Genomic DNA, 19,328 nt, shown 5'->3' on the forward strand with positions numbered 1-19,328 from the left:
GAAGCAGCTTTGGCTTCATTTATTTATTTAGATATAAGCCTACACCTATAGTGCCATTTTACCAATTAGAATGATGGTATGTGACATGGACAGCTTACACAAGCCCTGGATTTTATCATGTGCATTTCTATTAGGATCATTGCTTTTTTATAACAGTAGGAATACTCAGGGAAAAGACAGGATTACGCCATCATGGATACCTCTAGAAGAGAGATGATTACAATGGCAATCATGTATGCAGGAAGGCAAAACTCGGTTCCTCTTTTTACAGGACTTTTTCTGTACTCTTTTTTGAAAAACAAAACAAAACAGAACACACCCTTACAGAATTGCAACATGGTTGAAGTTGCAAATGTCCTCTGGAGGTCATCTTGTCCAACCCTCCTGCTCATGCAGGGTCACCTACCTAGAGCAGGCTGCTGGGGTCCATGTGCAGAGAGGGCTTTTGAAAATCTCCAAGCACAGAGACTCCACAACCCCTCTGGACAACATCTCCTAAGTTCCCCATGTCCTGAAATGACACCAAAGAGCATAGTGTCTACAGGAATGAGGTATGAAAACACACACATTTCTGAAGAGGATTAATTATTTCCATAGTAAAGAAGACTGCATTCTATTTGGAGAAATATCAAGTGATTTCAGTACCAAAAAATAGGATAAAAACAGTCTAAAGCACCTCCCTGAAGTTACTGATGTGGAAAGCTGTAGCCTGGAACTGTTGAGAAATTTGTTTTCTTCCTTGTGTACTGCTGTCTGGTGAATTTTAATGATTCATTTATAGAGAAGTTCCTCTCCTGCTCTGAGGAATCAAGTTTTGTGAAGAGCAATGTAAATCCAAGAAATCACAGTTAAACTTAACCTGGAAAAAAATTTAGTTTGTGGGACAACTACAGAAAAACAGAATTTGCTGATGACTGATAGGGAGACATAACTGTTAATGTGCTCATTTAAGATGAGTAACATCTTCCTCAGAAAGTTTCTATATGAGGTTTAACAAATTACCATTTGCAACTTGCTTTATGACCCATAAAAAGGAAAGTATGCATTAGCCATTAGTCATATAATTGAGCGTACAGCACTCTAACGTTCTGCATTCACGATTACCACAGTTTACGTACCATGAATTACCTGGGGCTCTTTGGACAAGAAAGTCTAGGAAATAGGAGTGAGTGATGTTTGAGCAAGAACAGGCCAATAATAGAGTTAAATAAACAAACTATCCTTACTGTATAATCTGAAGGTGTGGTACAACGTAAGCAGTGGTTCCCCAGGTTGCATTCACGTTTCTGTTCAGGAGGCTGATGGCACAGATCGCCTACTAAACTATGTTTTTATTACCTAAAGTTGTCATCATGGAGTATTTACATACCCTGAGGAAGTTCTGAGCACCACAGCCTCAAACATTGATGATGTTTCTGAAAAGGCAGGGGCAGGGATTCCCATGATGAAGTGTCAAATGCCACAGGGAGAAAAAAAAATAAATCCCTTTATTCCAGTCTTTTCTCAGAAATGAGCACAGTTTTAAGCCCCCAGCATAACCTTTTTCAGCATCCTTGATTTTCAAGAAATTAAGCTGAAGTTTCCAACAACCCTGTATGTGGGCAGAGGGAATGGATCTGTGTTCGCTGCTATTTGAAAACACAGGAGCTTAGTAATAAAAGTGAAAGAAATAGAGAGGGACTTTGCAATAAGATTCCTTTTAGTACCAACTAAGCAGGTGCATTTCTGGGCTGGGCAGTGGGGCAAGCCTGTTGAAGCAAGGGTCTGCAGCTGGGCTGTTCCTGCTACCTGCAGTAGCAGCCATTTTACTGCTGCCACAATCTCATGAATTCGGAAAGGAAGGCTAATTCCCTGAAGAAAAAAAAAAAACACTTTATAGCCTTTTGGCAGCTTGAAACCATCTGTTTGGGATGACAAAGTCCCTCTATACAGTGCCTGGCCTGTAGTCCCTCTATATAGTGTGCCTGGCCTGGGCTGGCTGCTGCCAGGAGACCCTAGCCCTGAAGCCTGTCTGCAGCTGCAGGAATGGGCTCTGCGCTGGGCGAGGGGCACAGAGCAGGATCCAGAGGGGCAGGCGTCCCCTTTGCAAACAGCTGGGCTCTGGCCTGTTTGCTGCCCTGCCCTGAGCCCCACGCTGTGGATCAGCATGCCACCCCTCAGCCCCAGGTCCCCACAAAACCTCTTGACCAGGGGGCCCATCCTTTCACTCAGCATGTGCAGCCAAATACACATTAATTCAAAAACACAGCCACAAAAGTCACATGGTGGGGGCCGAGGTGGCCAAAACTGTGGTTTGAGCAAAACAGAAGGGAAACCCCTGCCCTGGTGCCCCTGCTGCCCTAATCCTGTCTGGGGTGCTAGGACGGGGTCTGGCTGCCAGGCCCTGCCTGGTCCACCAGCGGAGGTCCTGGCCCCCACAGCACCCTGACCTCCTGTGATCACATTTCACTAATTCTTCATGTTAGATCAATGCTACCACCACCCCAAACAAATACTTGCTTAGTCTGGCACCTGTAGCTTCTAAAGGCAAAAGGTGAGGGAATGGAAAGGGATGTCTTTTTGTCAAACAAGGTATCCAGTGCCAGGTGTAGGTTTATCTTTCTTGAGGCAAAGCATCTCACTGCTGGGCAGACAGCAAAGCATTATTTAAGAAGTCTCTTAGGTATTTAAGTTAAGCTACTCCATTTTGCTTGAATATACATTGATCTGCCATGGTGATGTGTTGCATTTTGATTGCACGTAGTTTTCTGCAAGCAGTTATTGCTTTCTGTACGCAAATGATTGATTAGTGTGAAACAACCTACTTGTGTTTCTGCAAATCGAACATGTTGCTTTGCAATGTGCATTTTGCATTGTTTATTTGTGGAAGTGATGGTGTAAAAAACTGAGCCTGCAAATGTACCTTCTGCCCTATTACAAGGTGCTATTCTGCTCCATCTGTAGAGTTAATCACACAGGAAAGGCATTGAGGTAACCTTGACTTATAATTTCCATATTTATTAAAAATTTGTCTCTTAGTAAATCCTTGGTTCTATTTTCTTGATAAAGTGCACTTGTTTTCTATATGGTATTATAATTGCTTCTAGCAGGTACTACATCATAGTATTCATAGTATTTTATGAAAACCAGATTCAGAAATCACACTTCCTGACTGTAGTTTTCCAGGTATATGTAATGGAGAATTAGTGAAGAACATGTTTAATATGCAGAATTATGGATGACTTCAGAAAGGAGAATCTGAATACTCAAAATAAGAACGTGGCTGTCCTAAACAAAACATAGGCTGGCTTTAAGCGTATATCTCCAAAAACCCATCTAAATGAAAATTTCTCTTTTACCATGAATGTGTAAGTATCCAAAATTTGTAGGCATTTTATTTTCACCTTTTGTAAATTCTCTAGCAGCTGGCGTTTTCCTTTGCTTGCTCTGAACTGCCTTGATGTGAGCAATGAGGTGCTTTCCCCATGCTGAAATCCAGGAACAAAATGGACTGAAGCACAGGTCTCTGGAGAGCTTCTAGTAAATGAATTCAAAGCATACCTATTCAAAGAAGGCTCCCTGAAAATGCCATTAGATCAGACTTCATGTTTTTAAGTGAAAGTGGTACATAACTTCTACAGTGGAGAAATCACGTGGCTCAGGAGGTGAAGGACCTATCTTCAGTGAATCCCATATCCTTGATAGAATTCAAGCCTGCATCTTCCAGAGGAATGCACCAAGCACTGTCAGGCACTGGGTTTTAGCGTAGACTCAGTGGAAAAAACACATAGAAATACACACCCTGCTTTTGAAGTTCTGCTCTAACTTGAATGAATGAAACTTAATGACACAAGTGGGAAATTCAAGGACTGACAACTTTACAGTTCAGCAACTAGGACATCTTCTATGTGAGTTCTGGTTTCCAGTCTCTGCTCCTAGGACCATTGTTGTAATCCAATAATACTTTAACCGAAAAAAAGTATCCATATAGGTCAATATCCTAACAATAATAGAGTACTATTTTGCTCTATATCTTTCTGATAGCATGAATCTTGCCTTAACTTCTTAATAACACTCATAATACTTCTATTATGAGTTTCTTTTATACTCTTCAGAGGGTGCTGTGGTACTACTTTTTCAACAAAATCCTCAGGCATGAAATGATGTGTTCTTAATTCTGAGACAGCATGTCACTGCTTTTGTGTAAGAGCACTGTCATCTACACAGCTCCCACATTGTTTCACACCACTCCCTCACTTGACTGATACAGTTTAGAGAGTCCAGCTTTTCCAAACATGTCCTATCTATTTTAAACATGATGGGAAAGGTCCTACAGAAGGTGCTCTTTTGCATATTCTCATTAACGTCTTCTTATCTTGAGCAATGCCTTGCGAAGAAGCTGTGCTGAGCACATGCCCTAGGTACACAAGATACAAAAGTATCTCAGTGCTTTTCCATCTCTTGCCATATGTCTTGTGCCTTGCCATTCTAGTGCGTTATATGTCATTCATGAACTAAAAGCACAGGGCAGGGTAATGCAGCACCCCCACCAGGAACTTACTTGTCCTACAGGTTTATTTATCTCAATCTGCCTTCTAAAAATAGTATCAGATGGAAAGTTGTGGGGCTTTTTGTGGGTGGTGTTTTTGTTTTGTTTCTTAGTATTGCTGAAAAACTTTTCAAGGAAAGCTCTTCCCCAAAGCACTAGTGTTTGAAATGTGGATGAACAGCCACACTCCTTCAAGACTGTAAAATGTTTGGCTTGGAGAAAGATTTTTCTATGTCTGTAATGCCTCCTGCTTCCATTCCTACAGCCCTCATTCTACAGAGGGAGAAATTCTCTTAGTGAGTGACAGAGGGCTGACCACCGAGGGGAAACGCTTTCTCAATCCAGAGTTTCATGACGGGGGAAGTTCCCTCTTAGTACCATATCCACCAGCTCCTATTTTCTGAATACATCAGTGTGATGACCATGTGATATCTATACTGGAAATTAGCTGCATTTTGCTCAGTTAAGTCAGCTGCTGGTCCCCTGTGCGAAATACACTACTACGCCTGGAGCACTGCTGAGCACAGATGCATGTTGGCCTAAAATAAATGCAACACTCAGACCACAACCAGCCTCTGGACTCCTGGTGGAGGGAATAGTATAAATACCACTTTTGCTGCTCCTGAAGCAGAACAGCCTCTGGGACTGAAAGCTAAGAGGAATTGTTTTGCTAGTGTGGTGTTTGTTTCCTTGCTCATGAATGACAATGATTAGGAAGGATCCTGGAAGACATACCCAGGGGCCTTTGGTGTATCTCCTGTGCCTCCAGCCAGGAGCAACTCCTCCTTGATGCCTTTTTGGCTTGTTGTTTTGTGCAAGCCATCCAAGACGTTTAGATTTAGAGCTTAGTGATATGGTTTAGTGGAGGACTTGTTAGTGTTAGGTCAGAGGTTGGACTAGATGATCTTGGAGGTCTCTTCCAACCTAGATGATTCTGTGATTCTGTGAAAAGTGCAGTGACAATGACCATGGAGATCAATAAGAGCCTGATGCATTTCAAGCCCAAGGCAAAACCACATGTGCCTCAAGCTCCCCACATACTTCTGCTAAAAACTGTGGTGAAAATCTAGTGGGTGGGAGTCTAAATCCATAGCTGGAGTACAGCAGCATACTTCCAGAGCTGAGCACCCCAGCTGCAAGTGCTCTGATTGCAGTGTCCATTTCTCTTTGGCATCATGGGGAAAACCCATGTGCTTCCTTGGAGGGGCCTGGAGCACTGGTCTGAATTTAAGAGCTGCTTCAGCACAGTGCTCTCACTGTCTTCAGGCAGAGAAGCTGCTGGATCACCATTGGGAATGTTGCACCTCTCTGGGAAGGCTGGGGCTAAAGAAGAAAAGCATGTTGTACTTATAGTTCCATCATCTGCCACAAGAGGATCAGGGCTTCCTGGAGACAAGGTTACCATAAACACACAAATCCTTCAGTGAGAGGGAGAAGTGCCCCTCTGAATGCTGTGAGTCACTTTTATATATATATATATGTATATATATGTATATATGTATATATATATATATATATATATATACACACACACACACACATACATGTATATATATACATTCGGTTTCTCTCTTCCTGTTATTGTATGCTTCCTGCAGATACTTGGCACATCTTTGAGACGATTCAGCAGTGCACACTAATGAGATGCAGCCACATCTATAGGGTGCGTCATCCCTGGGAGGAGAAAAACATTTTCCTTCTCTCCCCCCATGTTTCAGAGGGTGAAAACCAGAAGATTCTGGATCATGACTTCCACTCTGTTGTGGTACAGGAGAAGCCAGGCTCCTGGTACCCTGGCTGCCAGCCCTTTATTTCCCCAGGCACTCTCCTTACTCAGAAAAACCTGCGCAGGGAGCCTGACTACGTGGTGTTGTTTTCCACCTAGTATGAGACAGGCCACCACCCTCCTCACCAAAGAAGCTGCCAGAGTCAGTTCTTCCCAGGAGAAGGTAGCTCTCTCAGCTCTCACTCTCCTCGGGGTAGGGTCAGGACTGGAAGGAGACCTGGGACAGGATCAAAGCGTGTCATAGTGATGCACGGGTGCAGGCTGCAGGACTTGTTCTCACAGGGACAACTTCTACGTTTTGTGCGTGTGGAAAGTCCAGGCTGTAGGAAGCCAAATGATCTGCTTCAGTGAATAACTTCATCCATCAGCAGAAAGGAATTTGGTAATTTCTTTCCCTTAAAAGGCAAAAGGAGATAAATGGCAAGGCAGCAATCTTAGAATTGCCAGGCAGCTTATGAAATTGCCACCTCAGCCGTGGGAGGCAGAAGAAGGCCTTTCCATATTATTGTATGGCTGAGATTGAAAATGCAATTTTCTGGCCTCTCTGTTGCTTCTTTTTATACAACATGCTTCATGTTTTATGCAATAATCAAAGGGGAAAAGGTTTTACACAATCGACTTCAAAGAAGTACAGTGTCTGAAGGCTGAGTAATGCTACTAAACTGTGTAGTAGTCCTCAAAGAAAAAGGTGTTGCGTACAAAGCCATATGACCAGAGTGTTCAGCCTTTAGAAGAAAAATTAAGGGCGTGTATGTGGGTATAGAGCAGACCAGGGTAGGTCAGGTTACACCTAGGAGGGAGATTTGTCCAGAGATGGATGTTGGGGTCAGGGGGTGGTTTGCACTTTGCTCTGAAGTGCTAAGTGTGGTCTGAAACCTGCTTCTGGAAGCACGTGGGTGCTTGAGGTGCCTGGGAGAGGCTCCCCATTTCCAGCATGGTGGCTTTGGACTCTGTTGTGAAATTAATTCCATGGCTGTGCTGTTGCAGGCCTTGGCCTTGTCACAGTGGGCACACTCAGTGCAGCCAATGCCATGTTCTGCCTGGACTTCTTCAAAGAACTGATCAAAGTAAAAAGAAATGAGAATATCTTCTTCTCCCCACTGAACATCTCAGCTGCCCTGAGCATAGTCCAGATGGGTGCTGGAGACAACACAGCAAAAGAGATGGAGAAGGTAGGTTCTTTGCCTTTCTTCCAGGAGTTGCTAGTGGGGGGTTCCATGTAGAAATGAAAAAAGGCCTGGAGCCTTCTTTCTGTGGTAGATATCTCCAGACCATACTCTTCACACAGAGTGAAGCAAAAGAGGCAGGTGGCAGCTACGGGTCTCAAAGCTTTTCTTTCCATACACACTTGTGTGATCTGCAGCATCTGTGAAGCGTCTGTGTAGCCTTGATACCTTCTCTGTGTGTTCTTTTATCTGATTACATAGATTTACACTACATTTACATTGCAGGTGCTTCATCTTCATCAGATGCCAGGCACAGCCAGTCCAGGAACCAAGAACTACACTGGAAATGTGAGATAATATTGGAAGCATAGACTAGACTAGACTAGAATAGTTCAGCTGGGAGGGACCTTCAAATATCATCAAGTCCACCTGCGTGATCAGAGCAGGGTTAGCCAAAAGTTAAAACAGATATTCATGAGGGCATTATCCAAATAAATCTTGAACACTGACAGGCATTGGGCATCAACCACTTCTCTAGTGACTTTTTGGTTCCTTCAGGTAAGTGACAACTACTCAGCACAAGTTTTTATGATTGGGAGAAAGCTTGTCTTCCCTGGTTTGTAGCAATACCTGGAGTTCACTAGGGCCCTGTACCACGCAGAGCTGGAAGCTGTGGACTTCATTTGTGCTGCTGAAGCCTCTAGAGGGAAGATGAACTCTTGGATGGAAAAGCAAACAAGTGGCAAGGAGAAGGCCCATGCTTGGCTGCCTGGGCAGGGTGCATCAGGAGTGAGTGGGAAGTCACTAACTGGTGTCTGATTCTCTCCCTTTTCTGGAGACATCCATTTTGCTTATGTCTCCCTCTTCCTGAATCAAGAAACATTCAGAAATGCTGTGGAGTGATTCATTTTGCTTGTGGCTACCAAAAAACCAGCTTGGGGCATAAGAAGGTCCCTAGTTCCTGGGAGATTTGACTCCACAAAAGCTGCAGATCACTTCAGGGCATGGGGGCCCTGTTTATCCAAGACAGGACCCCTTTACCCTGTGGACAGAGTGGGAAATAAGCAACTTCTTCCCAGGCATCTCCATGACAGAAGTCATGTGAAGGCAAGCTTTGGTACCTCCTTAAAGAGGCCAAGTTAGAGAGAAGATTTTGCTGAGGGCACACCAGCCTTTGCTGAATCTGGCAGTGGAGATAGTCATTATCATCTAGCAAAGAGTAAAAGAAGCAGCAAAAACTAGAGTGCAGAGAACAAGAAGGCCTTAGAGTGTCTGTTACATCTTTCAATGAGCTTGAACCAATGCCCTGAGCAGAAGTATGCTGTGATTTGAGGAGCATTCATGGAAAAAGAGCAAGACATTTCAAACAGGTTGGTCCCATGGGGTTTATTACCTGCTTTGTTATATTTTTTCCCCCTCTATTACTGTATTTTAGAAAAAGCACAGGAATATACTATACTAACCCACTCTCTAAGCTGCATTTTACTTACCTAGAAGGAACAGGAAGTATCAGGAGACTACAAAAATAGCAAAAAACATTCCTTTCTGGGAACTAATTCCAGTTCATCTCTTTCATTAATTATAATTGTAAGAACTGACAGAAAGTGGTCCACTTAAAATGATCCATCACTACATGGAGCAATTCAAACTGTAAAGGAAATAAACTCATGAAAATTTTACAACTGATATGAAACTGCCTTCAGAGCTTCCTAAACAGAGAAGCCTACTATCTGATTGGGTTGATACCTAAGTATATGTTAGTAGTGATAACTAAGCACTTCTTAGAAAACACTGTTGTAAGCACCTGTGCTTGCACACACACATGGAAATACTTACCCACCCACACGCCATATCAACATAAATGTGAAGGAAGACATTTTTTTTCAGGAAAATAACCCCAGAAATGTACTACTTCTTATAATTATGTTGCTCTGTCTGTGCTGCGTATGCCTTGCTGAAGCATCGTAAGGTAAGGACCAGAATTCCTCAGTCACTGATGAAAATGAGGAGCAATGAGAAGTCCTGGGTTAAACTTGGCTGACACATCAGTATTTTGTGGAAAGCCTGCCTGGACAAAACTAGTCCAGCTTTTTTGTAAGCACATCGGCAGCATGCAAAGGTTTGAAAGACAACTGTGCAGACAGACAGAGCTTTCCTATGTTTTGCCTCTCATGCCATGAAAGCCTTCCCCATTTACAGCAGAAACATCAGGAATCCCCAGCAGAGGAACAGACCTGGAAAAACTAAGGAAGAGCAGTTGATACATGGGGAGTTCCTGCTGCAGTGTCTCTGCAGGAAGCACAGCATCCCAGGTGTGCCTGGGTTAGTCTGCATGTGACATGAACACACATGGTCTGAGCCACATCACTGCAACAACTGCAAAGTGCTCGGCTGCAGCATATGTAACATGCTCACGTGGCATTGTCATTCTGTGCACACACCATGCCTGTTCTTCTAGGGTGTCATGCAAATGAAAGCAAACTACTGTTTTCCAACCTGTTAGGCATTCAAAAAATTCTGGAACAAATGGCTACATTCCTCTTCTCCATGAAGGACAAGGAAGAAGGAATTTCCAGTTGAAAAAGAGAACAGGTAGGTAAAACTCCCTGGAAGGCATCTTCAAGAAAGAAGTCTTCAGAAGCATGGAACTGGAGCAAGCAAAGGGAATTCCCCTACCTCTCTTCTAGAATCATTGCCTTATGCCACAATTGGCCAAATAGGTACTTCAGTAATTCATATTCTGTATTTTTGTTTCCCTTCCTACTGTTCCATCTGCAGAAACTTTAATAATTAATTTCCATTACACAAACATCTGTGTTTGAATTTGGTGGTATGATTTTTAATAGCAACATGCATCAAAGTTTTTAGAATTTATTTTTACAAGTAAAACGTCTGAAAATTCCTTTGTTTCTAGTAGTTTTCTTTGAATAAGTAGGTATTTTATTTTATTTTTAATTTATGTAACTATGCATTTAAAATTGTGACTTCTTTCTGAATTCCTGGAGATAAGAAAAAGTTCAAGATCCCACTAAAGGTCCCCTAATTATCCTAACCATTTGCAACAGACAGGAATGTGATTTGTCATGAATGGAAATTATGCTGCCACTGGGAGTGGCAATGGCTTTATATTCTATTGCTCTAGCAACCCTGACATCAAGCCTTACAGTCAAATTGACACCATCACTCCTGAGGAGAAGGTAACTATCTCCCTGACCTTTAATTCTAACCTTCACATTACAGATGATATGTCGAGGACGTGTCTAAAGATTAATATATACATTAGTGATGTACACATCTGCCTAGCATAAATATATTGTATGTATCACCTTGAAGAACTAAGAATATTTTCAAGATGCTATGCAATGCTTTGGATTGTATTAAAATTTATGAGTTGTGTGATAAAGCTATGCTTAACTTGTACCAGGTGTGTTTCTAAAGAAGATTAAAACCAAACCATTTCTCACTTTTTCTGCATGACCCAGGTTGGTAATTTATGAAAGTATAATCTTTCTATACTGGGCTATATTATAAATATATACACTGATAACTTAATTTTTCCTGTGGAAGAGGGGAAAGGTATCTTCTGCATGGGTGGAGAAAGTTATTCAGATGCAATAACAATGAAAACAAAGGGACCTAGAATAGCTGGAATCTATAAAATGCTGGACTGAATTTCTCAGTGATCAGATATCTCTAAATCACATTACTGTATGAAAACAGAGGGAAAAGACTTTCATAAAAATGGGATCTACTCTATCCTGGGTCTAAGAATGTGAAGCAAAGAGTACATTCAAGAGTTCCTCCTAGTAATAAGTTTGATTGTAACTGAACTATATATCAAGGAAAAATGTTAAAGCGTCAGGTGAAATAAAGTATATGACTGGGATTTTCCAATAATGCGTAATATGCCTTTGTTGAAAATATTGCTAAGTCAGCTTTTCTGTAGTTCAGTTTTCTGTGGAATGCTTTTTGAGCAACCATTCTTGTAAAGACACAGCATGTGAGGCACAGTTGATTAATATGCACAAAGTTTTTAGAGAGATACAGAGCATAAGATGTCATTAAGGAGAGTAATTGGTAAGTACTATGCCTACATGACTTGAGGCAAGAAAGCTCAGGCCATAAAGTGAGCTGGCACTGTGGTTATGACAAGGTTAGGCTTAATTAAAAGAGTTATAACTATTGCCTGGGATAAGAAACAGCTGAACCTAGAATACTGTTTCTATAAATATGTTTCTTCTGCCATTCAGGCTGCTGATTTTCAGATAAACTGCTTCAAACTCAATTTCACTGTGAAATCCCAGACATGGCTAGTCAGGAATCTTCTGTGAGCAATTCAGCCGAGCTACTCCAGAAAACCCTTCTATGCTGTACCACAGTATCTAACATTAACAGGCATAAGGACTAGAAAACTAAATATTTGTTTCCCTTGTTGCAGGCATTGACAACATCACGATGGGCTCGCTTTGTGCAGCCAATGCCAAGTTCTGTCTGGACTTTTTCAAAGAGCTGAGCAAAATGAAAAGAAATGAAAACATCTTTTTCTCACCACTGAGTCTCTCAGCTGCCTTTGGAATGGTTCTTCTCGGTGCCAGGGGCAACACACTCAAACAGATAGAGAAGGTGGGTTTGCTTTGCTCTCCTGGCACTCTTGGCTGATAGTGCAGTCTGATACAGTTCCTAAGCTTCCAAAGACACAATGTGCAAGCACACACAGTGCCTTAAAAAAAAAAAAAATAAAATATATATATATATATATATATATAAATCTTGTGGTATTCCTAATAGTATTTTTATTTTTTCCAACTAAACTCTGTTATAGCAACTGCTCAGTCAATGAATATATTAGTGATAAAACAAAAACAACATAGAATCATAGAACATCTCAAAAGTATTTTGAATGTATCACTCAGCTGTCCAAGGCTCAGAAGTGATGGTTCCCTTTGGTATGACCTTCTAACTTCTCTGCCCAAGAAGACCCAAGTTCTTCTTTCCCAAGAAGAAAGATTGTGAAATGTCATGAGTTCACCCTCTAAAAATATTGTTCATTTGCAAGGATCTCGTCATAAGGGATGAACTGGACTTTCCCCACTTAATGTGTCTGGGATAGGTCTGCAACTCTCTCTCAACTTTGAGGTACCATCCTGCAGTTGCATTCACCCAACATTTACTTGGCAGGTATTTCATTTTGGTGAAGTTTTGAGTGATACAACCCAGAGAACCAGATATCCTTCTGAGAAGGTAAGACAGTGGTGGCTCTGAGATGAAACTACAGGTGCTGGTTTGTCAGGTGTCTTCCATGCAACCCATCTCTTAATCAGAAAGCACAGCAGGGCTGACCAGCCTCTGTCTGGATTCTCAGAGCTGCTTATTAAAGTTCTTTCATTATTTATATAAGAGGCCTTGTGAAATCACACTTTTCAACAGTTAAGCCTACTCATTACAGGTTTCTAACAACAACAACAACAATATATATATATATATAAGTGCTTAAATAGCCAGCTGCAAACGTTTGTCTACAGGGCATGCCAGAGGCACATTGGAGCTTGCTCCTCTCAGGCTCTAAGCTATCAGATTTTTGCTCAGTGTGCACAGAGTGATCACTGTACAATACAATGTGATTTGGAAGTGGACTAGCATGGGCCTGAGGAGGCATCATTTTGTCACTCTGTAAATAAGGTACAGGGTTAGAAGTGGTGTCCTGATTCATTTATTCCAATGCCAATATCAGGCTTCTCATACATGGAGAGGCTATAACTCACCCGCAGGTGCAGCTCTGCACTAGGAAGTGCAAACCTACTAAGAAACTTACATTTTCCTGTTTGAAGTATGAAGAAGCTGGAGGAGTCCATTCCCAGTTCCAGGCACTGTTAGCTGCAGTTGGTGAACCCAGCCCAGGCTGCTTTCTCACCACTGCCAACAGGCTCTTTGGAGAAATCACTTACCCATTCTTCCAGGTGAGTAGCTGTACTGTCCATTTTAGCAGCCCAGAAATTTACTGGGGAACACTGACAGTCCAAGTAGTGCAACTGCATACAGACAATTTCCTCAAGAAACCAGATCTGAGGTGTTTGTGAGTGTGTTGGTAGGAACAGCACTGTTTTAGCTCTGTAACCACCTTTCTGCTTTCAAGTCAAGACTTTATTTTGCTTCCAAACTTTTGCTTTCTAGGCATGGGGAGAAATTTCAAAGCCAGAAGAAGGTGCCCAGCAGCCTGGAAAAGTTTTATAATTAATACAAGATATAAGTTTTACCATGTATATACCTATGCAGAGTAAAGCATATCTCATTGTGATGTTATACATCATGGTTAATTTTTCCAAAATAAGACTTTTTTTTTTTTTTTTTTTAATTTATGAGGTGGGAGAAGACAGGCAACATAACAATGATATATAAGCTTAAGGAAAGGTACCAGGCTTTGGTTTTAGGTATTTTTTACTGTGATGAGACATTTCTGCTGCTCAGTACAGATTGAAAATACAGAAAAAATATATTTGCAAGCATGGTTTATTGTAAATAATATCTCTCTAAAAACTGTATCTTGAGTTAATTCAAAGATTTTTTTATTTATATGCCTTTTTTACTCATTTATTTCTTGTTGATCTACAACACATAATTATCTTGAAGCTATGAAATTATCAATCTTATAAAAATTATCATGTCGTGATGAAATTCTACTATTTCTGCTTTCCAGCAATATTTGGATTCCACAAAGAAATTCTATAGAGCAGAGCTGGAAGCAGTTGATTTTAAATATACTAAGGAAGAAGCCAGAGAGAAAATCAACTTCTGGGTGGAAAATGAGACAAAAGGTAAAGAATGTGTGCAAGTTGTTTGGTTGCACACAAACCATTAGGAATATTGGATCTAAATTTCAGTTTCCATCTTTTTTCCCCCAAGGTAGCCATATTTTTATATATTAAACACTTACTGCATAATTTATTTATTTGTTTATTTGCTTAATAGGAAATAAATATAGGAAGAAGCACAAAAATGCCTTGAGTTCCTGGCTTCAGGAGCTCTACATAAACTTTTTGTTATTTATTTGAAGCCACTATACCACTTATCAGTTTTATGGGAGTAATTAATAGTTAAATGCAACTGATTGCCTGAAACAAACAAACAAACAAAAAACAAAAAGTAAAAATTCTTCCTAATTCATTATTTTTAAAGGTAAAATCAAAGACCTATTTGCTGCTGGTTCTATTGATCCCTCCACTGTACTTGTGCTGGTCAATGCCATATATTTTAAAGGAAAGTGGGCAGTAGAATTCAAGAAGGAAGATACCAAGGAAACATATTTCAGACTGAACAAGGTACAGTATGGGCAGGAAATGAAGCAGCTGGGGGATGGAAGTCAGATGCCTGTCTTCTATAAGAACAGATGGAATCCTTCCTCCTCTTTGTTTTCTCAAGACAAGACATTATTCTTCAGCTAAAACACTAGAGTCCTATGCCTTCTCTCTGGTTCGAAAATCAAGTATGTCATTTTTTTCTATCAATTCACATCGGAAGTGGTTCTTGCATAGATGAGATCCCAACTGTGTCAAAGTCACTGAGTACATGCTCTGGCTTTGTTGGAGATTTCACAACTAAAAGCTATTTCAAAATAGCTTGCTTTTGGAACTGAATTTGATGAATCTATTCTTCTTTTACTATTTGCAAACAACAAAATGTTTGTTTTCAGGAAAAAATAAATGTCTAGAGTCAAATAATCTCAGAGTTCATGAAGAATTTCAATTATTCATGAAGAATTTCAGTTCATATTTGATACAATTAATTATTTTATTTTAATCCAAAGGACATTTTCAATAATATTCATGGATTTGTTTCTCATTTGACATGCCAGAAAAGAAGAAAGTAAAGAGAGTTGTAAGTAAAGTAAACTGTCACAAGTACAAATGGAAAAGTAGTTTTTACACTGTTTAAATTGGATAACTTCTTTGGAGCTACAGTTCAGAGAGAGGAACATGTCAATTCTACAAGTACAATAAGCTCTGGTCAGAGTAAACAATGTTTTCTGTACTGAACTCTAATTTCAGTACCGAAAGCAATCACAACCAGGGTGAACATTTCTGTATTTTCTGTTTCATCTGTTTTTTGTGTTCCAGAATGAGAGAAAGACAGTGCAGATGATGTTTCGGGAAGGTTATTTTAAGCTGGCCGTCGTAGAGGAACCAAAAATTAAAGTGATAGAGCTCCCTTACTTTAATAATGAACTAAGCATGCTTATTCTTCTTCCTGAAGTTGTGCATGAAGACTTTACTGGCCTAGAACAGGTAATGCCTTCTTTACTTTCTAGTTACATATGAAAAGGGATGAATACAGAGCAATACTTTAACATTGCTCCAGTATGGTCAAAAAAATAATGGGGAAAACAGAACCTTTTTATCTTTTCTTTTCATTCATTGCAGTGTTATTGTTATTATTATCAATAACCCCCTACAGCTTGAAAACACCCTCACATATGAAAAACTAGCAGAATGGACCAGCCTGGATAAGATGCAACAGCTGACAGTGAAGGTATACCTGCCCCAGTTCAAGATGGACGAGAGTTACGTTCTCAACAAAACTCTCCAGAAGATGGGAGTGATGAATGTTTTTGACTGGGGAAAAGCAGATTTATCAGGAATCTCTACAAAAGATGGCCTGGTTATGTCCAAGGCCATTCATACGTCATCTGTGGAAGTGAATGAAGAGGGCACTGAAGCGGCTGCTGCCACACAGGTTGTTGTAATGCCTTTGAGTCGCCCAATTTCTTATGAGTTCAAAGCTGACCACCCATTTCTTTTCTTCATCAGACACAACCCAACCAACACCATTCTCTTCTTTGGCAGATACTCCTCTCCTTAAATGAAAGTTATTTTGGAAATTAGATCTTTCTCCCCACTGACATTCCCATTGGCAATTACCGAGGACAAAAGAGGACCCATGCTCACAGATTTTGTAAGGGAAACATTGGAGGTCAAAACCTAAGAAGTTTTAACTGATAGATTCTTAATATCAACTCCAGGTATGATTTACTTTTAGGAGGGACTTAATAAATCAGAAGGACAAGCTAAAATAGCCTCTACCTTAAAAAGCAATTGACATATCTTTTCTATTGTTGAGCTTTCCCCTTCCCTAATGTAGTATTCCTACAATAAAGCCGTGATTTTAGTGCCCTAAAGACAGGTGATAGATTCTCAAGCATGAAGCAGACAAGAGGATAGGGATCTGCATTAGAAGGATATCTATATGTAATTAGGTACTCAATCTCTTTTGGCTTTACCTACATGACCTTTGTGTAGATCTAAAGAAAAATGCCATTTTGTATGGGAGTAGCATAGTAGCACAAGTTTCTTATTTGTTTTATCCCTCATCAGAATAAAATAAAAATAAAACTTTTATAGTGATGGCATTTAGGTGGATAGCCTGTATTTGTTCTATTTTTAATAATAAAACCACTGCAAAGTAATTATTAAATGTAGTAGTCTGCAGAACTAAGTGGACAGGCGAATGTTCTATTAAAGCAAGTAAAAATAATGGCAATCATTTCTAAAGTGTCTAAGTAACACTGTAGTCTACCTCCCATTTTTAAATATTCATTGTTCTGAGTATGGGCACAGGACGACTCGACATTAGGACAGGTAAAACCTGAGCCTCACCTCCTATTTCTCTCTTGTATTTGATTTTATGAAGAAATTAAGAGTGCAGTTTTAGGACATGGATGAGCCAGTCTAAGGCAATTAAGGGGATGATGATGCTCCCATTGTCTCCTTCCTTCCATGTGTTTCTGCTCCTTCCCCTATGCTGTCATTATTACTGGGTGATGAGCAATTCACTGGGACCTAAATCAAGTGGAAAATTTTTGCTAAAGTAAGCTTGCTGATGACATAGTCCTCTAAACCACCCCTCAGATGTTGTGGAGTAGGTGGTGGGAAGGCATAGCTGAGGGATTGTGGAGAAAAAAGCAGCCCATCCAATTTGGCATCACATAATATCCAGAATCCACAGACCCATAAAAAATATATATTTTTTAAGAAAAAAATTTTCAACCCTCTGATGACTCACCTTGCTTTTCCTCTTACCCTTTTTTTGGGAAAAAGGTAACTACTGGGAACATACTAGTGTTATTTCAGAACTGCAGATTGAAAAGCTTTCCCAAATGCTGAGATATGCATGAAAAACTGTAAATTACAGAGCCATGTGCTTTTAAAATTGCTAAATAAAGCAGGCTCATGAGGTGTCTTGCAATTTCAGTATGAAATACCATCTGTTACAGTAAAGTTACTGGAAGAGGCAGAATTTTCATACTAATTAGCTGGTAAAAGACGAGAATGCCAAATACAAGCTGTGGATTCTTCTGATGAAGACAGTATGTGAAAAATAGCCATGTGTGTTTTTCAGCAACTACCGTAGGTATTTAATGTATATCTGGTTTGACTCAAACATGTATTACTTATGCTAAAAAAAAAAAAAAAGGTGAAAAAGTGCCTGCCTATATATACTAGTTTGTATAACCAGATCTATTTTAATTCAGATAAAACTTCAAAGAAAACAACATTTGTGGCATGTATGATGAGGGCAAGTGCTGTAAAATATTATTTTGAAGAACATGAGTCTCACAACAGGAAAAGGAATTTTCTCTGTGCACAAAAGAGAAGTATGACTGAAACAATGGTTGCCACTCACTTTACTACAGCAGAAGTAATCACTTATGATCTTTGCATCTTTTAAACCTTCTCCAGGTATATCTAGATAATCTCAAAACCAGGAACAAAACACAATATAAAGAAAAATTATATTTTCTCTTCACATAATCTTTTTTTTTTTTTTTCTTTTTTTTCTTTTTTTTTTTTCTAGTTGCCTTCTTAATTTAAGAAGAATAACAAAGCATTGAAACAATGTGAAACTGTTTTACTCTTGGCTTTATTACATCAAACCGAGCTGTTTCTAGAGCCAGCCAGCTATGAAGGGGCATAACGGACTGGTAGATGTGCTTGGCCTCCTCTTGCCTCAGGTTGCTGTGCAAACACAATACACATTGACATACCAGCTACTATGAGCTCTGAAGGGCAGCTTAGACATTAATTTTACCCTAGGCCAGACACACTGACTGTCTGAGAGGTTTAATACAAGGGGCTGGTTGACTTCAAAGTTCTAGCACCAATACCAGATGCCTCTGACAGTGTGTGTGCAACAGAGAGCTGATCATCTCCATCACAACAAATACCATGACAGAGTAAAAAGCATCTGAAATCCTGTAAATGGGGCTGTTCTGGCCACATCTTGGTTCATTAAAGGCCACTGAGAGATGCCAGAATAGCCTCTGCTAAGTGTGACGCCGATGACCAAGTTATGGCATGAACAAGTCCAAGCATAAGCAAACATTACTCTCAAGCGCATCACAGTATCTGCTGAGCAACCACAGGAAATGAAATGTGAAAATCTGAATGGTTGGAAAGGGCTGCTTTTTCTGCTGCTTAATATCTCCTTGATGAAGCCAACATTAGGAAAGAAAGGCAAACCCTATGATCTGGTTTAGGAGCAGCTCCACAATGGACTGCCTGACAGAGGAAAGGGCATCAGAGTCCTTGCTGACCTCTTTCCTGGGACAAAAACAGATCCGGAATGGAGTTTAACCTGTTTGTCTTGCTTACACTCATAGCTTTTCCATTTCAGGAGGCACCTCTGACTTCCCCTGGCCCAATGCCCTGTTTAAAGTTACAAAAAAGCACTTGTCCATTGGTGACTACACATGGATAGCCCATTCTGGTCAAAATTTTTGGCTACTCACAGGCTGCTTCTGCAACCAGTTTTGCACTAACATTCAGTGTAGAAAAAATGCAAAACAAATCCAAGCCTG

The 19,328-nt window shown here is 40.3% G+C and overlaps 1 protein-coding gene across 2 annotated transcripts; it reads left to right on the forward strand.

Moving 5' to 3' along the window:
- The first annotated feature begins 10,645 nt into the window (after positions 1 to 10,645).
- On the forward strand, positions 10,646 to 16,951 carry LOC311432278 (serpin B4-like). Of its 2 annotated transcripts, none has more exons than XM_084510540.1 (8): positions 10,646 to 10,677; positions 11,919 to 12,103; positions 12,659 to 12,721; positions 13,309 to 13,437; positions 14,175 to 14,292; positions 14,654 to 14,796; positions 15,592 to 15,759; positions 15,929 to 16,951. In XM_084510540.1, the coding sequence occupies exons 2-8, from the start codon at positions 11,936 to 11,938 to the stop codon at positions 16,331 to 16,333; spliced, it is 1,194 nt and encodes a 397-aa protein (XP_084366666.1). In that variant the 5' UTR covers positions 10,646 to 10,677; positions 11,919 to 11,935; the 3' UTR covers positions 16,334 to 16,951. The 2 variants fall into 2 exon arrangements, with proteins under 2 accessions (XP_084366666.1, XP_084366667.1); XM_084510541.1 differs by lacking the exon at positions 10,646 to 10,677 and adding an exon at positions 10,937 to 10,962.
- Positions 16,952 to 19,328: the final 2,377 nt, after the last annotated feature.

Source organism: Aythya ferina (assembly GCF_964211825.1).
Source record: "Aythya ferina genome assembly, chromosome: 2".
In the NCBI taxonomy this organism is placed as follows: domain Eukaryota; kingdom Metazoa; phylum Chordata; class Aves; order Anseriformes; family Anatidae; genus Aythya; species Aythya ferina.